This window comes from Camelina sativa, chromosome 20, assembly GCF_030686135.1.
Source record: "Camelina sativa cultivar CO46 ecotype springtype chromosome 20, ASM3068613v1".
Lineage (NCBI taxonomy): Eukaryota > Viridiplantae > Streptophyta > Magnoliopsida > Brassicales > Brassicaceae > Camelina > Camelina sativa.
Window position 1 is genome coordinate 31,507,351 of NC_141899.1, and position 22,679 is coordinate 31,530,029.

At 36.1% G+C, this 22,679-nt stretch overlaps 4 protein-coding genes, 1 long non-coding RNA gene and 1 pseudogene across 5 annotated transcripts; 3 read left to right on the plus strand and 3 right to left on the minus strand.

The window, feature by feature from the left end:
* The first annotated feature begins 203 nt into the window (after positions 1–203).
* On the plus strand, positions 204–1,608 carry LOC147919697 (uncharacterized). The gene is made up of 3 exons (XM_087504060.1): positions 204–320; positions 1,087–1,208; positions 1,356–1,608. The coding sequence occupies exons 1-3, from the start codon at positions 204–206 to the stop codon at positions 1,606–1,608; spliced, it is 492 nt and encodes a 163-aa protein (XP_087360186.1).
* A 2,702-nt stretch (positions 1,609–4,310) lies between these two features.
* Positions 4,311–7,153, minus strand: LOC147919698 (uncharacterized; annotated as a pseudogene).
* A 363-nt stretch (positions 7,154–7,516) lies between these two features.
* Positions 7,517–8,425, minus strand: LOC147919699 (uncharacterized). The gene has a single exon (XM_087504061.1). The coding sequence runs from the start codon at positions 8,423–8,425 to the stop codon at positions 7,517–7,519; it is 909 nt and encodes a 302-aa protein (XP_087360187.1).
* Positions 8,426–10,650: 2,225 nt separating this feature from the next.
* LOC104771679 (uncharacterized) lies at positions 10,651–11,834 on the plus strand. The gene is made up of 2 exons (XR_015593689.1): positions 10,651–11,352; positions 11,454–11,834. It is a non-coding gene; the product is annotated as an uncharacterized LOC104771679 (long non-coding RNA).
* A 4,531-nt stretch (positions 11,835–16,365) lies between these two features.
* LOC104771680 (TIR domain-containing protein-like) lies at positions 16,366–18,201 on the plus strand. The gene is made up of 3 exons (XM_087504062.1): positions 16,366–16,605; positions 17,059–17,321; positions 17,469–18,201. Exons 1-3 carry the CDS (start codon positions 16,366–16,368, stop codon positions 17,998–18,000), a joined length of 1,035 nt encoding a protein of 344 aa, XP_087360188.1. The 3' UTR covers positions 18,001–18,201.
* A 60-nt stretch (positions 18,202–18,261) lies between these two features.
* LOC104771681 (putative arabinosyltransferase ARAD2) lies at positions 18,262–21,469 on the minus strand. The gene is made up of 3 exons (XM_010496248.3): positions 19,592–21,469; positions 19,018–19,383; positions 18,262–18,939 (listed from the first exon to the last, which is right to left on the minus strand). The coding sequence occupies exons 1-3, from the start codon at positions 20,513–20,515 to the stop codon at positions 18,751–18,753; spliced, it is 1,479 nt and encodes a 492-aa protein (XP_010494550.1). The 5' UTR covers positions 20,516–21,469; the 3' UTR covers positions 18,262–18,750.
* Positions 21,470–22,679: the final 1,210 nt, after the last annotated feature.

A 22,679-nucleotide genomic window follows, 5' to 3' on the forward strand; every position in this document is an offset into this window, starting at 1 on the left:
GTACGTACTTGTTTATTCTTTCTACTGAAGTCTTGATTGCTAACATTAAGAAGGCAGAATGGGAAGAGAAACTAACAGGTATTACGATATCTCATGATTGCCCAACTATCTCTCATCTTTTGTTTGGGGCAAGAGGTAAACCTTGATAAATCATCTATCATGCTTGGAAAAAAGTGTCAGCCCATTCTAAAGAGTCTTTAAAGATGACCATTGGTACTTCCAAAGAAGGAGGTATAGGCTCCTATTTGGGCATTCCAAAGAGTCTTGAGGGATCAAGAAATAAGGTTTTTAGTTATGTTAAGGATCGTTTGGACGATCGGGTAAATGGTTGGTTAGCGAAATACTCAACGAAAGGGGGAAGGAAGTACTGATCAAATCAGTTGCTTTGGATCTTCCAATGCATGTTATGTCCTGTTTTAAACTCCCACAAGAATTGCATCTAAGTTATCGAGTGCTATATCAAAGTTTTGGTGGATTTCTAATGGTAAGGCCCGGGGCTTACAATGGATGGTGTGGGATAAACTGTGTAAGGACGCGATGTTTTGAGCTTTGGAACAATTTAATGACGCGATTTTAGCTAAACAGTATCAGCGCTTAATTCAATATCCAAACTCCCTGTTGGCCCATGTGATGAGGTGTAGGTACTTTTGGAATACACATCTTTTACTGGCCAAAAATCTGTATTCTCCGTCTTTTAGTTGGAAAAGTATATACTCTACTAAACCTATAGTGGAACGTGGTATGAGGTGGATGATAGGTTTGGTCTCGTGTGGAGACACCCTTGGATACCAGATCAATATCCTCGCCCAACGAATGGTCGGGGTTAGATTTTGCATCCTAATTTAATGGTGAATCATTTAATTAATATTGTCACAAAAGAGTGGCATTTACCAATCCTTGAGCAGTTTATGGATCCGGAGGATATTCAGATCATTTGGAGTCTGGCGGTTAGTAAGATTTCTAAGCCTGACCGGCTGGTTTGGCATTTTTCAAAATCTGGAAGATATTATGTGAAATCAGGTTATAAATTATCACGGGAGATGATTGCTGATATTGAGTATGGTTCTACGTGTTCTGCGTGCTCAGGTCTGGAAACTTAAAATCGTTCCAAAAGTAAAATATTTTCTTTTGCAAGTTGCCTCTGGTTCACTCCTTGTGTTGGATCGGCTTGTTCACCAAGGGATTCAGTGTGACTCTAAGTGTCGTAGGTGTGACTCTATGGTTGAGACAATTAATCATACATTTTTTGATTGCCCACGATCACGAGAAGTCTGGGATTTATCTCCACTTTTGGTTTTTTCAATGGGCTTTCCGTATGATTCAGTGTTTTTAAATTTTGATTTTGTTTTTGGGAGGGGGATTCTCAATCAGGAGATTCAGGGAAATCTCTCTAGTTTCCATGGATTCTATGGTCAATATGGAAGACTAGAAATAAATAAAAAAGTCTTTCAAGGTTTAGAGGTTGAGCCACAAGATATAATTGATCAGGCTTTGGATGACAAGCTAGCATGGGAAGAGGTGAATTCTTTTTCAGAGGTACACGTGGGCCAATCTTCACCTTTGCATGATCCTAATCCTCTTCCTCGCTGTCTGATTGACGGCTCATAGAAACCTACATATATGCATTTCGGTTTAGGATGGTGGTGCTGTAATGGTGAAGAGCAGACATTAATGTTGGGAGAAAAGTGTCTTCGCCGGAGTCCATCTTCCCTACATTCGGAGCTAGAAGCATTATTGTGGGCCATGGAGTGTATTCTATCGAGAGGGCTCCCTTGTCAGCGATTCGAGACGGATTGTGCTGAGCTAGTCACAATGGTCCAGTCCCCCGACAAATGGCCATCTTTTTCCAACTTATTGGATGACTTTAGCTTACTCAAGGAGTTGTTTCCATCCTTCTCCCTTTCTCGGATTCCTCGTGCGTCCAATTCAAATGCAGATTGCGTCGCTCGAGCTTCACGTTTTCTTGTCTCTGATATTTCTTTTGTAAACTCTTTCCTTCCAGTTTAGAGAACCAATCTTGGGATTTTTGTTTAATTAATGTTTGGTTGACAAAAAAAAATTATTAATTTATTTACCACATAAATTTAGTTATACTAACCCGCCGATGTGGAACATTAAAATACACTTTTTTTACTTAATAGATTGAGTAATATATCTTCGTTTTTAAATATTCAATCACAATATATGTAGAAAAAAATCTACGTATTTATTAATGAGAAAAACTATCAAATGTGCCATAAACAGTATTTTTTCTTTCCATATCTGCCATATTCATTTTTGTCTTTCCAAATGTGGCATACCGATGGCAATTGGTAAACAACTTAGTTTGGTGGACAACATTTTAGGCATTTGGTGGACAACTTTAACCCTTTTGATGGACAACTTTAACATTTTTGGACAATTTAACTCCTTCGTTGGATAATTTTAACCTTTTTCGAAAATTGTAACCCGTTCGTGCACAATTTTAATTCGTAGTAGACTTTTTTGGCTTGTTTTTATTTTTATTTTGGTGGACAACATTTTATGCCATAATACCAAATATGACACATTTGGAAAGACTAAAAGCAATATGGCACATTTGGAAACTTTTTAAAAAAAATATGGCATATTTGACAAAAATCCCTTTATTAAGCATATATATTATACGATAATTCAAAAAAATTGTAAATGAAAGAAAATAAATATGATAGGGAATCATAATTTAAAATCTTAACAAAATCTTCCAATTATAGTTATTAAAAATAGTCATATTGTATATATTTTTTATAAATCTTAGTTTTAAAAATTCTGATCGGTTTACAATTTTTTAAAATTAGTTAGTAATTTTTGTCTATAATTAATTAGAGAGAGAGAAAAAATATATTTTTTAAAACTAATAATTATCTAAATGATTTTATTAGTCTAATATTAAACTAACAGTTTTATCTTTATTACTGAAAATTTAAATATTTGTCTTAAACCAATGACCCGACAATATAACTTTTTACATTTTATAAAGTTAGTTTCGTATTTGTACTTCTCGATTAATATAATAGGATATTTATCCTTTTTATGAATTTATATATACAATACTGCAGTACGTCAGTACCAAATAATGTAACAACAGATTCAATTTGCAATTAATGAGAAAACAAAATTACAACGGGAAAAATGCCAAAAAAAACCTGAAGTTATTTTTATTTGGACATTTAATACCCAATGGTTTTGGATTGGAATAAAAATACATCAAATAATAAAAATGTGTCATTTAAAACCCAAAATAATAAATATTGTTATTTTCATACCCACGATTTTTTAACAAAATCAAAATTCCAATTTTATCCCTGATTTTCAATTAATTATTAAGATTTAACTGAAAATTTTTCGGTTTTCTATTAACCATATCAAACCGAAAATTAATCCGGATTATCTATTTTTTTCTCTTCCTCCTCCTTCTCTCTTCTTCATCGTCTTCCTGTTTCTGAAAATTTTCTGTTTTTTAAGGGGTGGATGCTCGGATGAAGAATCGGAATCTGAGATTGGATTTCGATTCCTTTTTGGGTTACGCCTGCTTTGGATCCCAAACACCCTACGACAAATTCAATTCATTGTTTGTTCTAATATTGTTTGAATTCCCGATTTTTTTTTTGGTTTCCGTCAAATTCAGACCAAGCACCAACACGAAAACATAGACACCATCAATTCATTTCTGCTACAGAGAATAAGAAAACAAAATTAAAATAAAAAGAGAGAGATGCTATAACAAAAAAAATCAGAGCAAAATCTGACTGATACCTTTGAATATCATAATTGTTGTCACGTTCTGCAAACGTTATCACTTCTCTGAAACACCTAATCTTCTCCCCTACGCGGGCACACACAGTCAAAAAAATATTAAATCTCAAAAATTCAGAAAGTGGGTATGTACGTCAGAGGCACGGAGATTGTGTTTACTATCGCAACCGAATCAATCATATATATATAGTTGGGGTTTTAGGCCAAGATCTGCTTGAAATCAATCAGTCTTTTGAATTTTTGGTTGCTGTTTTTTTTTACAAAATGAATGAACGGATTCCAATCTCAGATTCCGATTCTTCGTCCGAGCATCCATCCCGGTTTAAAAAGGAATCAATTAAGTTTCTTGAAAATTTCCAGAAACAAGAGGACGATGAAGAAGAGAGAGAGGAGGAAGAAGAGAGAAAAAAAATAGATAACCGGTATTAATTATCGGTTTGATATGGTTAACAGAAAACCGAAAAATTTTCAGTTTTTTTTTTTTTTTTTTTTTTTTTTGGCGACAATGACAATTTTTTATTTGATAGCGAAGAAATTTACATCCATTTGATTACATAACCAGCCTTAGCTATTCTAGCATTCTTTGCTAACTTATCTGCAATTATGTTTACACTACGAGGAATTTTAACAAAAGAAATAGTGGCATATGATTGAGTAAGATACATAATATCCTGCAAATAAATAGCAAGAAGAGAGTGTTCAGGCAGGCCCTTTTGCTTTTTCCTTATGCCCAAATCAAGCTTTTGGAATAAAGTGGAGGCATCTCCACCAAACTTCACCTTGTTGTAACCAAGTCTTACAATATGAGACATTGCTGATCTTAGTGCTTCTGCTTCAACCTCAAGGGGCGTATTCATTGGGTTAATGGATGCACTGCCTTGAAGAACAACTTTATGATTTGCAGAACACATAACCCAACCAATTCCTGCAATTTCAGTAGGAGAAACCCATGATCCATCAACAAGACAATAATACTCATTGGCCTTCAAATTAAGATTTTCTTTGCTGACATACTTTGTTAAAGCCTGGTTTTCTCCCTGCTGAGGTTTATCTGTCTCTGTTTTCTCTTGAGGATATAGCAAACTATCTTTCCACTGTTGTAAGTCCATAAAAGCCTTATTGATAATATCCGGAATTAATAGCTTTCTATTTTTGAAGAGAAGATCATTTCTTGCTTTCCATATGTGCCAGCCAATGAAAGGGGAAATGCTTACATCCTTTCTTTGGTGGTGATTAAGATTCAGCAAGAAATCAACATTCTGATGGATTGAGTTCGAGAATGGAAATGTACCTGAGTGAAAAGATGCAAGGGAATGGCTCCATATTTCTTTGCTTACTCTGCACTGAAACAACAGGTGATTAGTACTTTCTACATCTTCACCACACCGTTGACAGTTATCATCTCTTAGTATTTTCCTCTTCTTAAGATTTTCTGCAGTAGGCAAAGCATTATGAAGGCATTTCCACCAGAAGTGTTTTATTTTTTGTGGAATTTGTTGGTTCCATATCCTTGAAAATGTATTTGAAGGTATGCGATTTTGAACAGAATTTACCAGTCGAGAGGCCTCATGAGATAACTTACGTTGCAGGTGGTATCCAGACTTAACAGTATATACACCATCTTTTGTATGCATCCAGCTGATAACATCCGGAGCTCCTGTAATGCTAGGACGAATATTTCTGACATAGGAGACATCTTCCGGGTTCATGATGCAACGAAGGAGCTCCTCATTCCAATTATCCTGATATAGCAAGTCACTGACTTTCAATTGAGGAAACATGTGAGCTCCTGGTCCAGATGGCGGTCTTGGTGGGTTTGAAGGGAGCCAATTATCATTCCATACTTGAATTTGTGCTCCATTTCCCACAATGTACTTTAACCCATGAGAAATAAGTTGCGTACCATGGCTAATGCTTTTCCAAGCATAGCTTGAATTTGCCTTGGTTGTTGCTTTGAGGAAGCTTGTCTTTGGAAAGTATTTTGCTAATACTTTTGCCATAAGCGAAAAAGGTTGTTGGAGGATTCTCCAGCTCTGCTTGGCTAGAAGAGCAATATTAAAATCTTTCAAATCTCTGATTGCTAATCCTCAATCCTTCTTCGAGTCCACAATCTTCTGCCAAGCCACCCAAGGGATCTTGTGCTTGTCTTTAGTACTTGACCACCAAAATTGCCTCATGGCTTTTGTAATCTGATTAATTATTCTTGAGGGAAGGAGAAAACATGACATGCTATAAGTAGGGATGGCTGTGACAATTGATTTGAGCAGCACCTCTTTTCCTGCAGGGGAAAGAAGTTTAGTGTACCAATTATCCATTTGATGCTCTGTTCTCTGTGCTAAATAAGAGAAAGCATTAGTCTTGTTCCTTCCAATGAATTCAGGTAAGCCTAGATATCTCCCAAAACCTTGCGTTTTGTAAATGTTCAACATGTGACAAATTTGCTGTCTTTTATTCGGCTCAAAACCTTTACTAAAAGTTATCGCAGATTTCTGAAAATTTACAGCCTGACCTGATGCTTGTTCATATTGATTGAGTATATCCAGCAAGGTTTTACATTCCTCCTCCGTAGCTTTGCAGAAAAGCAATGAATCATCCGCCAAAAGCAGATGTGAAATAGCTGGGCCATTTCTGCTCGCTTTAAACCCATGAAGTTTCCCTAAACGAATGTTCTCCTGAATTAAAGCAGATAAAGCTTCAGTGCATAACAAATAAAGGTATGGCGAGATGGGGTCACCTTGACGCAGGCCTCTCTGTGGGTTGATAAGACCAGTTGGGTTGCCATTAATAAGAACAGAGTATGATACTGTAGTGAGGCACTTCATAATCCAACTACACCAAACTTCTGAAAAGCCCATTTTCTTCATAACTGCCTCTATAAAATGCCATTCAACTTTATCAAAAGCTTTACTAATGTCTAACTTTGTGGCTAGATAATGGTGAACTCTATTCTTGGTATTAAGAGAGTGAAGGAGTTCATGAGCAATTAGAACATTATCTGTTATTAATCTACCAGGAATAAACGCAGATTGATTTGCAGATATGATAGTGTTCAGCCACGGTTTAAGTCTTTCAGCTAATACTTTTGATAAAATTTTATATGCAACATTGGCAAGACTGATTGGTCTATAATCCTTAACTTCGCTAGGTTGATCAATTTTGGGGATCAAACAGATATGAGTATTATTAATCCTCGGATCTAATTGATGATCATTAAAAACAGCTTAGCGAAGTTGAACACACCTGTTCGAACTGTGGACCAATGATCTTGATAAAAGCCAGGGTTAAAACCATCAGGTCCTGGAGCTTTGTCTCGCTTCATACTATGGACAGCTTGATGAAGCTCCTCCTCTGTAATAGGTTTGGTTAAAGCCTCATTCATTTCATTTGTGACACGAGGCTTTATATACTGTACCACTTGGTCAATGGAACCTTGATGTTGCGATCTATACAATGATTCAAAATAGTCAAGAATGACGTGCTTAATACCTTGTTGTGATGTATGTGCAGTGCCATTTGCATCTGTTATTACAGTGATTCTGTTGTAGTTTCGCCTTTGCTTTGTTTTAGCATGGAAAAAATTTGTGTTTTTATCCCCAGCTTGAAGCCATTGAACTCTGCTCTTTGTTCTCCAATATTCTTCTTCCAATCTGTATTCATTGGTTAGTGCCACTTTCAAGTTATTAATCTTGAGAAAGTCTAGAGGAGAAGAATTGTACTGTTCTTGGAGCTGGATCTTCAGTTCCTAGATTTTCTTGGCAGAGTTATGAGCATTTTGTGACTTCCATCTCGAAAGGCATGCTCTACATCTCTTTAACGCTTCGTAAAATTGATCTGACGGAAGATTATGACACGTATTGTTCCATGTCTTCAGTAACTCTTGTTTTATCTCTTTGTTGAATCTCCATCGATTATCATATCTAAACAGAGGGAAGCCATGTTTTTTCCCATTAGTTGTATGAACCAGTAAAGGCCTATGGTCAGATCCTATCCACTCAAGCAATTGAGCATAGGCCTCAGGAAAAGCCTCCTGCCAATCCGCAGATGCAAATGCTCGGTCTATACGGGATTGGATTTCATAGGAGTGACGCTTCCCTATCCAAGTGAATTTCCCTCCGACTGTCTTTAGCTCATGGAGACCAGAAGTGGAGATCATTTTTCTGAAATTCTTGAATGATGTTTCAGATCTTTGCGGACCTCCTAACTTATCTTCATTACTCTTAATATCATTAAAATCGCCTAGCACCAGCCTCGGCTTGCTTTTATACAAATCAGCCCAAAAAGACATCTTATCCCACATACTACTACGATGCTTCGAATCAGGATCCCCATATACATACGTAAGACAAAAGGTTGGAGAACCTGCTTCTGATATGTACATATCAGTATAATTTAGAGAGGGTGTGTCCAAAAAATCAATTTGCACCTTATCGCTCCAAAAAATAGCCATTCCTCCTCTAAGTCCATCCGAAGGAAGTATATAGCTATAAGAAAAGTCTAGCTCCCTCCCTAATGTATTCACATATTTACAACCATTTTTGGTTTCTATGAGGAATAAGATATCAGGCTTATATATTTTCCTGATATCTTTAAGATATAGAATTGTCAGGGGATTCCTCTTAAGCCCCTGACAATTCCAGTGCATAATCCTCATTTTGGTAGGGGTGGTTTCGGGGTTGCCACCCTCCCCTGAAACTCATTATCTTCCTCGAACCTTTGCTTTGTGGTTGATGCTTGATCTTCAAATGGAATGTCATCTCCCTTTCTTTTTTGACCTCTATCGATTATCTTTGATGGTTCCTCACGATCATCTTTTAGTTGTGGGGCTTCTTGACCGATAGTCTCTCTTAGTATGTCTTCTTCGTTTTGATTGAGAGGTTCACCTTGTGTCATTGGTTGGGTAGTCAGAAGCTTTTCTTCCATTATATTTGCAGAAGCTTCGTCTTCAGAGCCTATTGGTAGAGCCTTCTTTGTTGTACTAGTATGAATCTTGGATGTGGCTCCGTACTCTCTGGTAGTAAGAGGAACAAAATCAGGAGTAATAGACATGTCATCAATGTCTCTGATTCTTGGTGGTAGCATGGTCTTTAAAGTTCCCACAACTGGAGTCGAGGAATCAACATTGTCACTCATATTCTCATCCTCAGCCTGCTGCTCCTTTTGTAATGGTTCAAGAGCATGCCTAATTGCTTCATCATCGATCTGTTGAAACTGAACTGCATAATCACAGACTGACTCATCATGCCTTAAAGATCCACATCTAAAGCAGAATTTCCTTAGCTTGGGAAAGATGAAACGGATCATGATTGGTGCCTGAAGCGGATCAAATTCAATATACCGAACAAAGATCAGCCTGTTGTTGATATTCATACTTACATGAGCCCAAACCTCACTATCTGAATCCTCAGTTGCTTCATTAAATTTGACTTCGTCAATATGCCCTAGCACTCCTCCAACTTCTCGAACAACTGCTTCTGATCTAAAATCCTCAGGAATATTCATGATCTTTACCCAAAAAGATATTTCTGTTAAAAACGTTGGGAGATTACGCCTTGTCCAACGATCTATTGCAACCATCCAAAAGTTGTAGTGCCATGGTCCGTTTTCTAGAACTGTAAGCAGGTGATGTTCTGCCTTGAAAAAGAATTGGACCGTACCATCATCATTTATCCTGCTTGTTACTCGTCCTTGCAATTTCCAAGCTTTTGGCAGAGCAGCTTTCATTCCGACTGGTTTTTGATGTTGAGGATTTAAACACTTTACCACCAGACTTAATCGATTACTAACCTCACGAGATCGCATAGCTTCCATGGACATCTTCATGGGTGTTCTTTCAGATCCCAAATTGAGATTTTGCATAACTTCCCACAAATCTTTCGCCATCTTTGTGACCTTCAACGATTATAAAACCAGCTAAACCTTAATATTTAGAGACCGGCACCACGACCGGAGGTGAAAACCGCACTAGACGGAGAAGAAAATTGCCGGAAAAGTAGGTCGGTGATGAGTCGGTGGGTATCACTTTACGAATCGTCTAGAAGGAGAGAGAAAGTAAGAGAAAGGAGATATCTTTATCATCTAAGCTATTTTAATAATTATTTCAGTTAAATCTTAATAATTAATTGGAAATCAGGGATAAAATTGAAATTTTGATTTTGTTAAAAAATCGTGGATATGAAAATAACAACATTTATTATTTTGGGTTTTAAATGACACATTTTTATTATTTGGTGTATTTTTATTCCAATCCAAAACTATTGGATATTAAATGTCTAAATAAAAATAATTTCGGGTTTTTTTGGCATTTTTCCCAAATTACAACATATAACCAGAATAATATTTTCACATATAATTGACGTAAGTCACCATATATAAAGCAGATAATCTCTGTCATAAGCAACCGATGATATAAAACCTTATGGTAATTTCCAAGTATTTTAATCCGTAGACCTAATTAATCTTTCTTTTCCAATTTTTTTTTTTTTTTTTGCCTTTCATTTTTTTTTTTTGAACTTGAGAGTTTCACAAGGGGTGTTATTGTCGATCAAAAGTGTGTCTTTGTGTTGCATTTGGTATAACTCAGAGAGTCAGTGCTGATTTAAACTTCTTTCTTTTGTGCTATTTCCATATATTCCAAGTAATCTACGTCGAAATAGTAAATAATTTTGAAAGAATTACTGAAATGTTATCCAGAAGTTGGTTTATTACTCATATCTATAAATTTTTTGAAAATTACTCAAATGTTTAGTGTCCTGGGTGTAATTACAATTTACCTCTTAGATTTAGTTTTTCGATTTTGAATAAAAAAGAAAAAGATACACATCCGCAAATTAAAATACACATCATTTTTCATTATTTTTTACAGTTTCCACTGTTCATAGCAAAAAAAAAAAAAAAAAAAGACACCTCGTCAATTGCTATTTGGTTTCAGAACCGTCGTGCTCGCTGGAAGACAAAACAGCTTGAGAAAGATTACGGTCTTCTTAAATCTCAATACGATTCTCTTCGCCTTAACTTTGATTCTCTCCACCGTGACAATGAATCTCTCCTCAAAGAGATATAAAAAATATCCAAACATTTTTTTTTTTGGTTAAAATTGAAACTTTTTGTTATAATTCACAATTTTGTTGATCCTTTTTTGCAACTTTGTTGATCCTTTGTTAAAAAAATTGAAACTTTTTTTGCAAATCTTGAGATTTAGAGAATAAAACTGAAGCTTTTGGTTTTGTTTGATGCAGATTAGTAAACTAAAGACGAAGCTTAACGGAGGAGAAGAAGAAGAAGAAGAATGTTCTCTCCCCTCCGCCGCACCCGCACCCGCCGCCTATCTTCTCGCGAATCGCGTCTGGTGACGAAGATCGTTCCGTGACGGAGGTTTATCTCATTAGCCATGGTGAGTGTGATCTCAATTTAAGACCTGATTTGGTTGGTGGGAGATGTCATGTAGCTGCGCTTACTCCTAACGGTAAACGCCAAGCTAGGGCTCTTGCTGTTTTCTTTAAATCTCAGGGTGTTCGATTCAGTTCTGTTTACTCTTCGCCTTTGGATCGAGCTAGATCCATGGCTGTTTCGGTTTGTCAGGTATAAGATTCTTAAGTCTCTCCTCTTGGATCTAAGCTTTTAATCTGATAACGAATTTGATAGAATTGGTTAGCTGATGCTGAAGAAACTTCCATTAATAGGAATCCATTGAAACCACTAGATTGAGCTGGAGAAATGATACTATGAATGTTCACTATAAACAAAGAGCACTGTCGATGTTTAGTAACTATTTAACAATGCTTCGGCGTTGAGCCTCTTAGTGATGGTTTGTTTCATATTATTGTGTTGGTTAATGGTGAGCTTATCTTGTTCATGGTTGGGTGAGGGTGCACGATTCTTTCTTTGTTTGTTTGGTCTTCAAGAACTGTAACTTTTAGTGACACTCTAAAGATTCTTAGTCTCTCCTCTTGGATCTAAGCTTTGAACAAAGATGTAAAGGGTGTGCGTTAAAGTAGCTGTACTATATTGCCTCTTTTGTGCGAATTTTGAGCTGTTATCTAAGAAAATCTATTGGAGACGAATTTGATAGAATTGGTTAGCTAATGCTGAAGAAACTTCACTATTTCGGAATCCTGGATTCATTGAAACTACTAGATGGAACTATAGAAATGATATTATGAATGTTAACTACTCTCTCTGTCTCACAAAGATTGAAGTTTTAGAGAATTTTCTTTGTCCCAACAAGATTGATGTTTTGAATATTTTTAATAAATTTTTGTTTTAATGATTACTGATGCTGTAGAGTGTATGGAGTGTAAAAGTGGGAAGGTGGAAAAGTGAAAAAGTATTAGAAAAATAAATCATATATTCTCTCTGTCTTAATATGTGTATAAAATCCTAAACTTCAATCTTTGTGAGACAGAGGGAATATATACGAAGACTGATGTCTTCAACACTGTCTTTGTTTAGCATATTTACCAATGCTTCGGCGTTGAGCGTCTTAGTGATGGTTGGAGGAAATGAGTTTTCCAGAGGAGCATGTACAATCCTCAGATGCTATTATCGAGATGAGTCTTGGGGATTGGGAAGGTTGCAATCAATTAGAGATATATAGTCTCGAAACCTTGAGTTTGATTGAACGATGCCAGCCTGATTTTACGGCCCCATCTGGAGGTTGCTAATGCTTTCGTTTCTTAAACCTCTGCTCCGAGTATAGTTTCACTTTATGATTGACATTATGAACATGCTTCTATCATCATATGCTCTGAGATTTGAATGCATGTGATTATGTATTCTTTCTTTGTTTTCCGTAATTACATTATGAACATGCTTCTATCATCATATGCTCTAAGGAAGATGATGACCATTACGATAGTGACTCTTCCAGTGGATCGTCTGCTTACGAAGAGTTTCTTGACCAGAATCAGATTTAAAATAGAATTCAAAAATTTTGTTTCCTATAAATTTTGTAAAGCGTTGCATATTATTATTATACCATCACGTTTACACTCTTTAAAGATAGTTCGTGACTATGCTCAGTTCCAGATGAATTGTACTTGGGTATGTAAAACATTGATTTGTCTATTTTCAAAGTTATGGCTGATTTACGGTTAAGTTATGGCTGAGTTATATAATTTACATGGTTGAGTTATGAATTACAGAGTTATGAGATATTAGTATGTATTCTTCTTTTTTTCCTGGGTCTTTTGTTCTGTCAGATTCCTAATTAATTATCTATTTAAAACATCTCTCGATATCACAAAAAGTGTTGTTGGGGAATCGCAAAAAATCACTAATTATGTATTCTGCTCAGATTCACACATAATAAATACATAAAGTTAGCTTTTCTCACAATATATTATTCAAATTAATTAAAAATTTCGAATTCGAATTGCGAATAAAAGAAATAAAAGTATTTCTCAAACAATTGACTGATATGACTGAGTTATCGACATAAACGGCTGATTTATGAAATATTTGTAAATTAGAATTATTATAACTCAAAATTAAAATATAGAATGAAAAAAATGAATATTACAATCATTATAAGCAATAAAAAGTAATAATTATAGACAAAGATTGATTTTTACACAGTCTGATCAAAATGTGTAAAACATTCAAAACATGACATTTAGGGGTTAGGGTTAGGGTTAGGGTTAGGGTTTGAGGTTTAGGGTTCATATTTCCAACATTATAGATTTTAATATAACAGTTTGATTTTGGTTATATTGTGTTTGGTTTAAGGTGGTAATTTGGATATACTAATATGATAACCATTTGAAAATTTAAATTTTTTTGAAATTACTTTTCGATTATTTCCGGTTATGGGTCGGTTAGATGAACATATAACCAAAAATAATCCAAATGTTATCCAAATTAGGTCGATTAACTTAATATTACCGATAGCAAGCCGAATATAACCGTAATTAACCGAAAATAATGAAAAAAATAGTTTCCGGTTCGGTTCGGTTTGGTCGGTTATTTAGTCATTCTAATTTGAGGGTTGGCAGAGTTATGGTAAAGTTATAGCTGAGTTATCGTTTAGGGTCTTCTCAATAATATAAAAACGTATTCTTCTTTCTTTCCTGGGTCTTTTGTTCTGTCAGATTCCTAATAAGTATTAAAACGTCTCTCGATGTTACCAAAAGTGTTGTTAGGGAAGCGCAAAAAATCACTAATTCTGTGCCTGCTCAAATCCACATGCATAATAAATTCATAAAGTGAGCTTTATATCACAAGATATTATTGCAAATAATATCTGGATCTTTTGTTCTGTCAGATTCCTAATAAATATTTAAACGTCTCTCGATGTCACAAAAAAATGTTGTTAGGGAAGTGCAAAAAATCACTAATTCTGTGCATACTCAAATCCACACGCATAATAAATTCATAAAGTGAGATTTTTATCACAAGATATTATTGCAAATAATTAAATAATTATTATTCGAATTTAGAATTTTATTTTTCTAAAAGTATTTCTCCAACAATTGAATATTAAAATTATTATAACGCAAAATTTAAATTTAGAATGGAAATATGTCTATTATTAGGTTAACTGATGGTTTCCCGCCAAAATATCGCTTTACGACTGAGTTATAATCATTACGGGAAAACGAAAGGTCATGTGACGGCTGAGTTATAATCATTACGGGAAAACGAAAGGTCATGTGACGGCTGAGTTATAGTGAGTTATGGCTGAGTTATCATAAGAAACAATCTGAAAGTAAATGGATGATATATATGACTTTACGGCTGAGTTATAATATTTACGGGAAAACGAAAGGTCATGTGACGGCTGAGTTATAGTTAGTTATGGCTGAGTTATCAAAAGAAGAATCTGAAAGTAAATAGATGATATAGGCTATGACTGGTAATATGTGTTACTATTGACTTAAGTTGAGTTATGGACTTAACTCAAATTTTATTCAAAAATGTTACCAATCACTAACAAAACTAACTTTTTAATTAGTTATTTTATTTCTCCTAAATTATTATTTTTTATTATCATTTGAAAATAGACATAGACCTAAATTTTATTCAAAAATGTTACCAATCACTAACAAAACTAATTTTTTTGAAGTTGAGTTTGAATAATCATGTGTTATGGTTGATGTACAAGTTTGAGGTATATCCTTTGTAAAATTGTTAACTCAAAAGATTATTCAACATCATGGAAATTTTCATGAGTTAAAGATGTGGTAAGTTGAGTTATCTATTTTTTTAATTAAAAAAAACGAAAATTCAGTTATATAATACAAAAAAAAAAAATTTTCCGCTTTTATTTAATTCATATATCAAGAAAAATAATTTTTACTGTTTTTCTTTTGTTTAATAACTTTTTTAATTAGTTATTTTATTTCTCCTAAATTATTATTTTTTATTATCATTTGAAATGAAAATAGACATAGACCTAAATATGATAGGATTTTAAATATTATGGCATGAATGTAGTTAATTTTTTCATTTGCAATGTAACAAAGAAGTTTAGTTAACAATGTAACTCAGCCACAACATGAAAAACATTACAGTAATTAAAAAGCAAAAAAAATTGCTGCCAAACTCAGCCGCTTCGTCAATTGAAAATATGTAACTCAGCCGTATCGTTTGATAAGTCAGCCGTAACTGAATAACATTCTAGTAATTAATCTTTTGTTAATAAGTCAGCAGTCAAACGGCTGAGTTGTCGATAAGTCAGCCTATGACGGCTGAGTTATAGTTTTTTTACCATAACTCAGCCGTAACAACATCTCATAAGTCAGCCGTTTTTCATAACTCAGCCAGGCGGAAAATGTTAACTCAGCCGTGTCGTTGTGATAACTCAGCCAAAATTTTGACAACTCAACCAAAATTTTGACAACTTAACCATCTGGTGAAAACTCAGCCGTAACTACAGCTGAGTTATGCGCATAATTCAGCCAGATTTAATAAGTCAGCCGTAACCTTTGCCTGACTTATGCACATAACTCAGCTAGATTTTAATAAGTCAGCTGTCCGCTCTTACTCAAATGTTTTTCCAATAACTCAGCCGCAACATACTCTGTAACGCGTTACGGCTGAGTTATGGTTACACGTCAGCGATTTCTGACGTGGCGTCTGACGTGGCAACGACATTTTTGTAATTACGTTTTTCCGGTAACATAAAACAGGGGCACGCTCGGTATTTTGAAAATACCCGAAACATTCTAGTAATAAAAAAGTTTTTTGTAGATTCTAGTAATATTACCTAAAATGAGTAACATTTGAATAATTCACCCAATAATTTTAGACAAATCCTTCCAAACCATCCCCGGGAGACAGCATCAATGAATTAGAAAAAGTCCGTGTACCATCACCACCATCCAGATATATTTGAATGTTGCTGACTTGTAGTTTTCAACTACTCTTCTTTTAGACTGTTTGGGAAAAACTATTTTTGCGTTGCTACTTCTCTGCTTACTGATAATGTTGATGTCATCCTCATGCAATTGAGGAATTGTTTACCACGTTTCCCATAATGATTTTGTGATATTGCTTTTATAACCTTTGTTACTAACGTTGAAGTTAAAATTAAATTGTATTTTTATGTGTATGTTAGACAAGTGGAGTATTGTCAACGCTAATCAACCAACAACCATGGCCGATGCCTCCCCTCAAGGTGGATCCAATCCCCAACCCCGCCCACGCCGCCGCCTTATTCCTCGTCCTCAGGTTTTCATCAGTTTCCGAGGAGAGGACGTGCGCAACTACTTTCTAAGAATGGTCGTGATGATCTTAGGATTTCGAAAGATTAACTGGTTCACATATACCCGCTTACCAGTAGGGGAGAATTTAGAAGAACTCTTCACGGAGATCAAAAAGTCAAAAGTCGCTATTGTTATCTTCTCCAAGAGGTACCCAGACTCTAAATGGTGCATGGAAGAGCTTTCCATTATTAAATTTGGGCTTATCATGGGCTTCTAACTAAAAACCAATTGGCAATTAGTAGATTGACCCTAACCCTTTATATATTAATGATAGTCCCTTCAAACTTCAGATGTGGGACTTGGATTGTATCCAACAATCTCCTCTTCAATCCAAGGACCACGCCTCCTCGAGATGACAACTCCATCTCGAACCGATCCCACTTGGACCGATAATAAACCCCTTCTTGGGCCCCCATTACTCGGGTTAACAAGAGGCATGTCCTTATCCACTTTTTCTAAATCCACCAAGATTTTTAACCTTGGGCTCTGATACCATATTAAATTTGGGCTTATCATGGGCTTCTAACTAAAAACCAATTGGCAATTAGTAGATTGACCATAACCCTTTATATATTAATGATAGTTCCTTCAAACTTCAGATGTGGGACTTGGATTGTATCCAACATCCATTATAGACGAGCTAGCGAGAGACGGCAAACTTAAAGTTGTCCCAGTCTACTACAAGGTGAGCCACAGCGAAGTGAAACACTTCCAGGGAGAGTTCGGCGAAAGTTTCGAAAGATTGAAAGATAAATATGAAATCAAAGAACCAGAGAATATCTTGAAATGGAAAGCTTCTGTGGAGTCAATCGCAAAGAGAAAAGGCTTGCTCTCTTACATTCGCGGGTATTGATTTCTATAATAATCATTAGTAACGATTAATTACGGTCTAGTTAGTTAGAATACAACTATGGCGATCTTTACGTTTGAATATTTAGAATCTTTACCTTACTTTGTTTATTTTTATATTTTGTTTACGACTCTGTGTTGCAGCAAAGTTCCAGCGCCTCTTCATTCCCAGATCGTTGATGCTGTTATAGCTTACCTAAACAAAATGCCAGGTGGAAAGGTCAAGCCCCTGGACACTAAATTCACGGTGATAGACGTGTTCATTTTGGCCTTTGTTGTAGCTTTTCTTTGTCGCTACATCATATCCCCTCTGTTTTTCAACAATGCGGATTTTTTAAATAATCGGAAGTGGCTGTTTGGTTTCCCGACAGCTGTTGCTTTCTGGTTCCACAACAACAACAAGAATGATCAGAACAACCCACCTCATAGCACAACCACACCAACCCCTTCCAACACCGAACCACCACCATCTCCTGGCACCAGACCAAGCCCTTCTAACTTTAAACCACCACCACCTCCTTTCACTAGACCAAGCCCACCACCTCCTTTCACCAAACCAAGCCCTTCTAGCTTCAAACCACCACCTCCTCCTTCCTCTACCAGACCAACCCCTTCCAGCTTCAAACGAAGACCACCACCTCCTCGCACCGAAACACCACCAACACCATCTCCTTAATCGGTTGACCTAGTTATTGGAGACATTATATAAGTAGGAAATTGTATGTTTGTTGTTGGTTTGTATGTTGTTTGATATACACATGTGTGTGTGTTTATTACCTTCAGAATAAGTGTTGCTTGCTATATTACTTGATTCTCGTTGTCCAAGACACCTTGGTAGCCTTGTATGTCTTTTATGAACACATTTCTTTTCCATGGATCCTTTCTTGTTAGGTGATAAGGCTTGCTACTAGTTTTGCTTGCTTGCTTAATTATCTTCTGTCATAGATGATCACTTTTATTAAGTTGTGTTAGTCAAATGTACAAAGTGTATTCACAACCTTAAAGCAGTTCACACTATTTGGTTGTACATTACATCTATGTATAATTGTTATTTACTACCATATAGAAAAAAAAAAAAATAGAGCTGTCCTGTTTTACTCTGTCAGTCCTGTGGTCTAATTCTCCTCTGCTTTTCCCTTATACGAAAAATTTCGAGACGGGTAAGTGGATCTTATGCTTCCGTTATCCTGATCTTGTCTGGCAAATTTAGGATAAAGTCGATCAGAACAAACCACCAACAACAAGTTTCACCAGGCAACAGCGTCATTCATAGCTTGGTTTAGGAAACGTTTTCTTTGTCCTTCCAGTCTTTGATTCATCATTAATAGTGCGATCGCTTGTTAATCCATTGTGGATTCCAGTAAGTCCTGAACAAATAATGTACTTACTGTACTTGGTTCAGTTTTGCGAAAGGCTTAAAAACCTACTAGACACCATGGATGATCCCGGTCAGGTTTGAGCATAAACAAGAACATTGTGGGACACTTCCTTCTCTCTTGATCATGCGCTTCTCTCGATTGATCATCAGTTTGATTAGCGGTATCTTCTGAGTAACTTGTCTCCAGATTTCGTTCACACTTCCATTTGGATGCGTATAGTCGAAATATCGCCTAACCTACACGAATCAGGTCCAAAAATTTCACATATTTGTTTTCAGGAACTCCAAGAAGACAAAGCAAGAAACTCTTCTTACCTCTTTCATCGTCTTTTGGTACTTTATAATCTTCTCTGGTTTCACTTTCCTCAGCTTCTTAACCACAAACCCCGGTTTCAACGCAGCATCACTCCTCAAGAATAAAGAGAACTTTCTGTAGTCTATAACATCTTCAAAAGGTAGCTCAATGCCATCACTTACAATCACCGGAACACATAAACTGGCAATTGAATCAAATAATCTGCAAGCAGAAGGAGTATCACCAGCTGGATGTAGACAAAACTTAGAAGTATGCATTCCTTGTTTAGCTGCACGCCTATTCTCTCTTGTTTGAGTTCCATGTTTGATCACAACATCGTCTTCATTCTCAAGCAACTTGAAAAGCAAATCTCGGACTCTTCCTCCCTGTCAAACACACACAGCAGAACACATTATAGAACAAACATTGTCAAAATCAACATCCGTGTTAGGCGGCAATCACACAAATGGGCAAACAAGAACACTAACTAGTAACCATGGCGGGATTCTCTATATCTACCTCAGAAGTACTCAACTTCTAAAAACACTATTCCAAAATCAAGATTCAAGAACAATGAAGATCACTAAATCTTACATCTTTACGATATCGATGTCCCATGAAGAACAACAAGTTGTTCCTATGCTTTACTCCAAGCTCGCCTTCATAAGCATCAATCCTATGAGAATAAGGTATGATTACGTCTTTCACAAGCGACCCTTGGTCAGCTCTTAACCGGCCAAAATCGGCCACAAGCAAAACCGCATTCTTGACCCGATCCATGACCCGTTTCAACGCATACGGGTCACCTGCAACAATCACGTGATTCCTCCCGTTGTTCCTCCTCCACCACACTTGACCTTCCAACCAACCCACCAAACTCTCCTGCATCTCCTCATCACTGTACCCAAACCCGGATCCAGAGTTACCGGGTCGACCCGAATTCACAATCAAGCTCAGAGAAGAGAAAGCTGAGACATAGAACAAATCCGCCTCAGCCGGATGGAAAACCCTGACAATCGGAGACCCGACCCGTTCGATTTCAGGTCGGGTAAGATCCGAGAAGAGATACCACTCATGCATATGCTGATGACCCGGATATTTCAACCCGGTGACGTCATCAATTTTCTTATCTCCGCCGCGAGCTAAGCCGTGTTGCTCGATAACTCCGTAAGTAAAATTCGTCGGCAAGTCGTACATGTAAACCTTCGTTTTACTCGAATTCCCCGAAAAATCGAAACTTTCTCGGGAATCTGAGCCAGAATCAGAGTAAAAGCTTGGGTAGAAGAAGGTGTTAACAAAGACGAAGACTAAGAAAACAGAGAGAAACGAAAGACTGAACTTCTTGGAAGATGAATTATTATTACTGTTGGGTTTTCTGATTTTGGGGTTTAATCTCTCTTTCATCTTTGTGAAAGTTTTCTCTTTTACACTTCCTTCTTCAGTCGAAGAAGAAGAAATTGAGTATTTGAGTTTCGTTTGGGAAAGATAAATAAATATCATGAAGATAGAAAAGCTCATTCATATTCACGAGACACGAGTGAGTATTCGAAGTCTTCTTGAGGAAATCGACGTTTGAAGTTCAAATTAAATTAAATTAAATTGAAGCACGATTTTATTCATTAAAAAAAACCTTTTGAGAGAGAAAATCGGGCGAGTGGTTTCCACGCGCGGCGATTTTTTCTCTCCCAGATTCTTCTTCTTCTAATCACAACCTCTTGCTCCGTCGTTGGGGGTTCTCCGTCGATTCCGGCGACGACGAGAGCCCAAGGCTCATGGTGCTTCATCGATTAACCGCTGCATCAATCCGGTGAAAGATTCGTAGTCGAAATCAAGGGAGCAGTGGAAGGGAGAAGCTTCCTCGACACACCAACGGTAAGAGCTCTATCGGCGGTGGTGCGACGAGGAGTAGAAAAGGGAGATTCACGGCAAGGATCGAGAGAGAGGGTGGTTAGATCTGAAACTCGGAGTTTCTGGAGGTTTCTCAGGGTTGTTGTTCGATGGGGGAGGTCGTCTACGGCAAGGAGGAGCTAAGCCACCGTCGAAGGGTTCAGATCTACTCCCTACCGCCTATCTCTTCTCACATGTGAGCCTGTTTCTCTTCGACAATGAAAGCTCGGCTCTTTTCTTCCTCCTCGAAGCTGCTCTACGGTGGCGGGATGGCAACGGATCTTGGATCACCATCTCCGTTTGACTCGCGTCGTCCAGGCTCGTCGGAGGACCTGTTCCGACGAGCATCCGCAAAATTTTGGGCGGCGGCTGCAACTGTGTTCTTCAGTTGCAGAATTAGGGTAAACGAAATCCGGTTTGATTCTGGTTCGTGTTTTAAACCTGGGTCAATTTTGATTCACGGTTTTTTATTTGGTTTGATGTAAGCGGTTTAAGCCCTTTGGGAATTGTAATGGGCTAAATCCGGAAATAGCCCATTGGGCATTTATTTATAAAAATTGAATACGCTTTAACAAAAAAAAAAAAAAGTTCAAATTAAATTTTTGTCGATTTAATATTTTAAGTCGGTACCTAGTGACTAGGGCTACTACCTACAGCTGTTATGAAATGTGTATAAAACAATTTTTTTTCTCGGTGAATTTTTATAATGTTAAATGTCGTATTTAATTCATTATTTGACCGCAAAAATATAATCAATATTTGCATTCTAACACACTTTTCTATAAAAAAAATTGCATTCTAACACACTTTGGACTAACACATATTTCTGTTATTTTTTATTTTTTACTTTATTTTCTTTCTCACCCTCTCTAACTCTCTCTCAATTTCCAAATAATTTTTATTTTATTCGTTTATCTTACTCTCTCTCTTTGATATATGTGTTTGAATAATCTTGAGTAGTGAATAACAATATATATATATATATATATATATATATATCCCTTAGCCACATTTATATCTTTTTAAAATTTTTCATTCTGATATATTTATCATCTACAAAATCAAATCCAGATGCTTATATGTTTATGAATGATTAGTTTCATGTTTAATATATATAGTATCATCCATCAAATTTTTTTCATATGTTATTGATCTTCAGTTTTATGTTTTCTAGTAAAAAAATCTTCAGATTTGGCTACATTTGTAACAATTACTATGAAATTAAATTTATGATTATGGTTTATGATCTAAGGTTAAGGTCTAAAGTTTAGGATTTAGGTGTTAGGGTTTAGGCTTTAGGGTTTAGGGTTTAGGGTTTAGGATTTAGGATTTAGGGTTTAAATGTTTAAGGTTTAGGGTTTAGGATAGGATATAATGATCGGTCTCATGCTTAGTTTTTAGGGATATGATGAGGTTAAAATTGTTTGATAGTTAACAACGATTGTTTCACCAAAATACAAGTAGTTTTTAGTGGACGTGTATAACTCATCATCCATGTGGATTTTATTTTAGAATAAGTATCCACAAATAAGACATTAGTATCCACAAATACGTATCCACATAATAAGACATTTTTAGCATCCACATAACAATTAACAAATATTCAACAATAATTGGATAATTAGGTATTCATACATTTTTCCCTGATCATCCTAAAGTAAGTATTCATCTAGATATGTTAACCATCCACATAATAGCGAACAATTATTCAAATATAAATAAATAATTTATAACTAATCAGTATTCATAGCACCTCATCCACATGATGGCATCAAATTTTTATTATACAAACCTA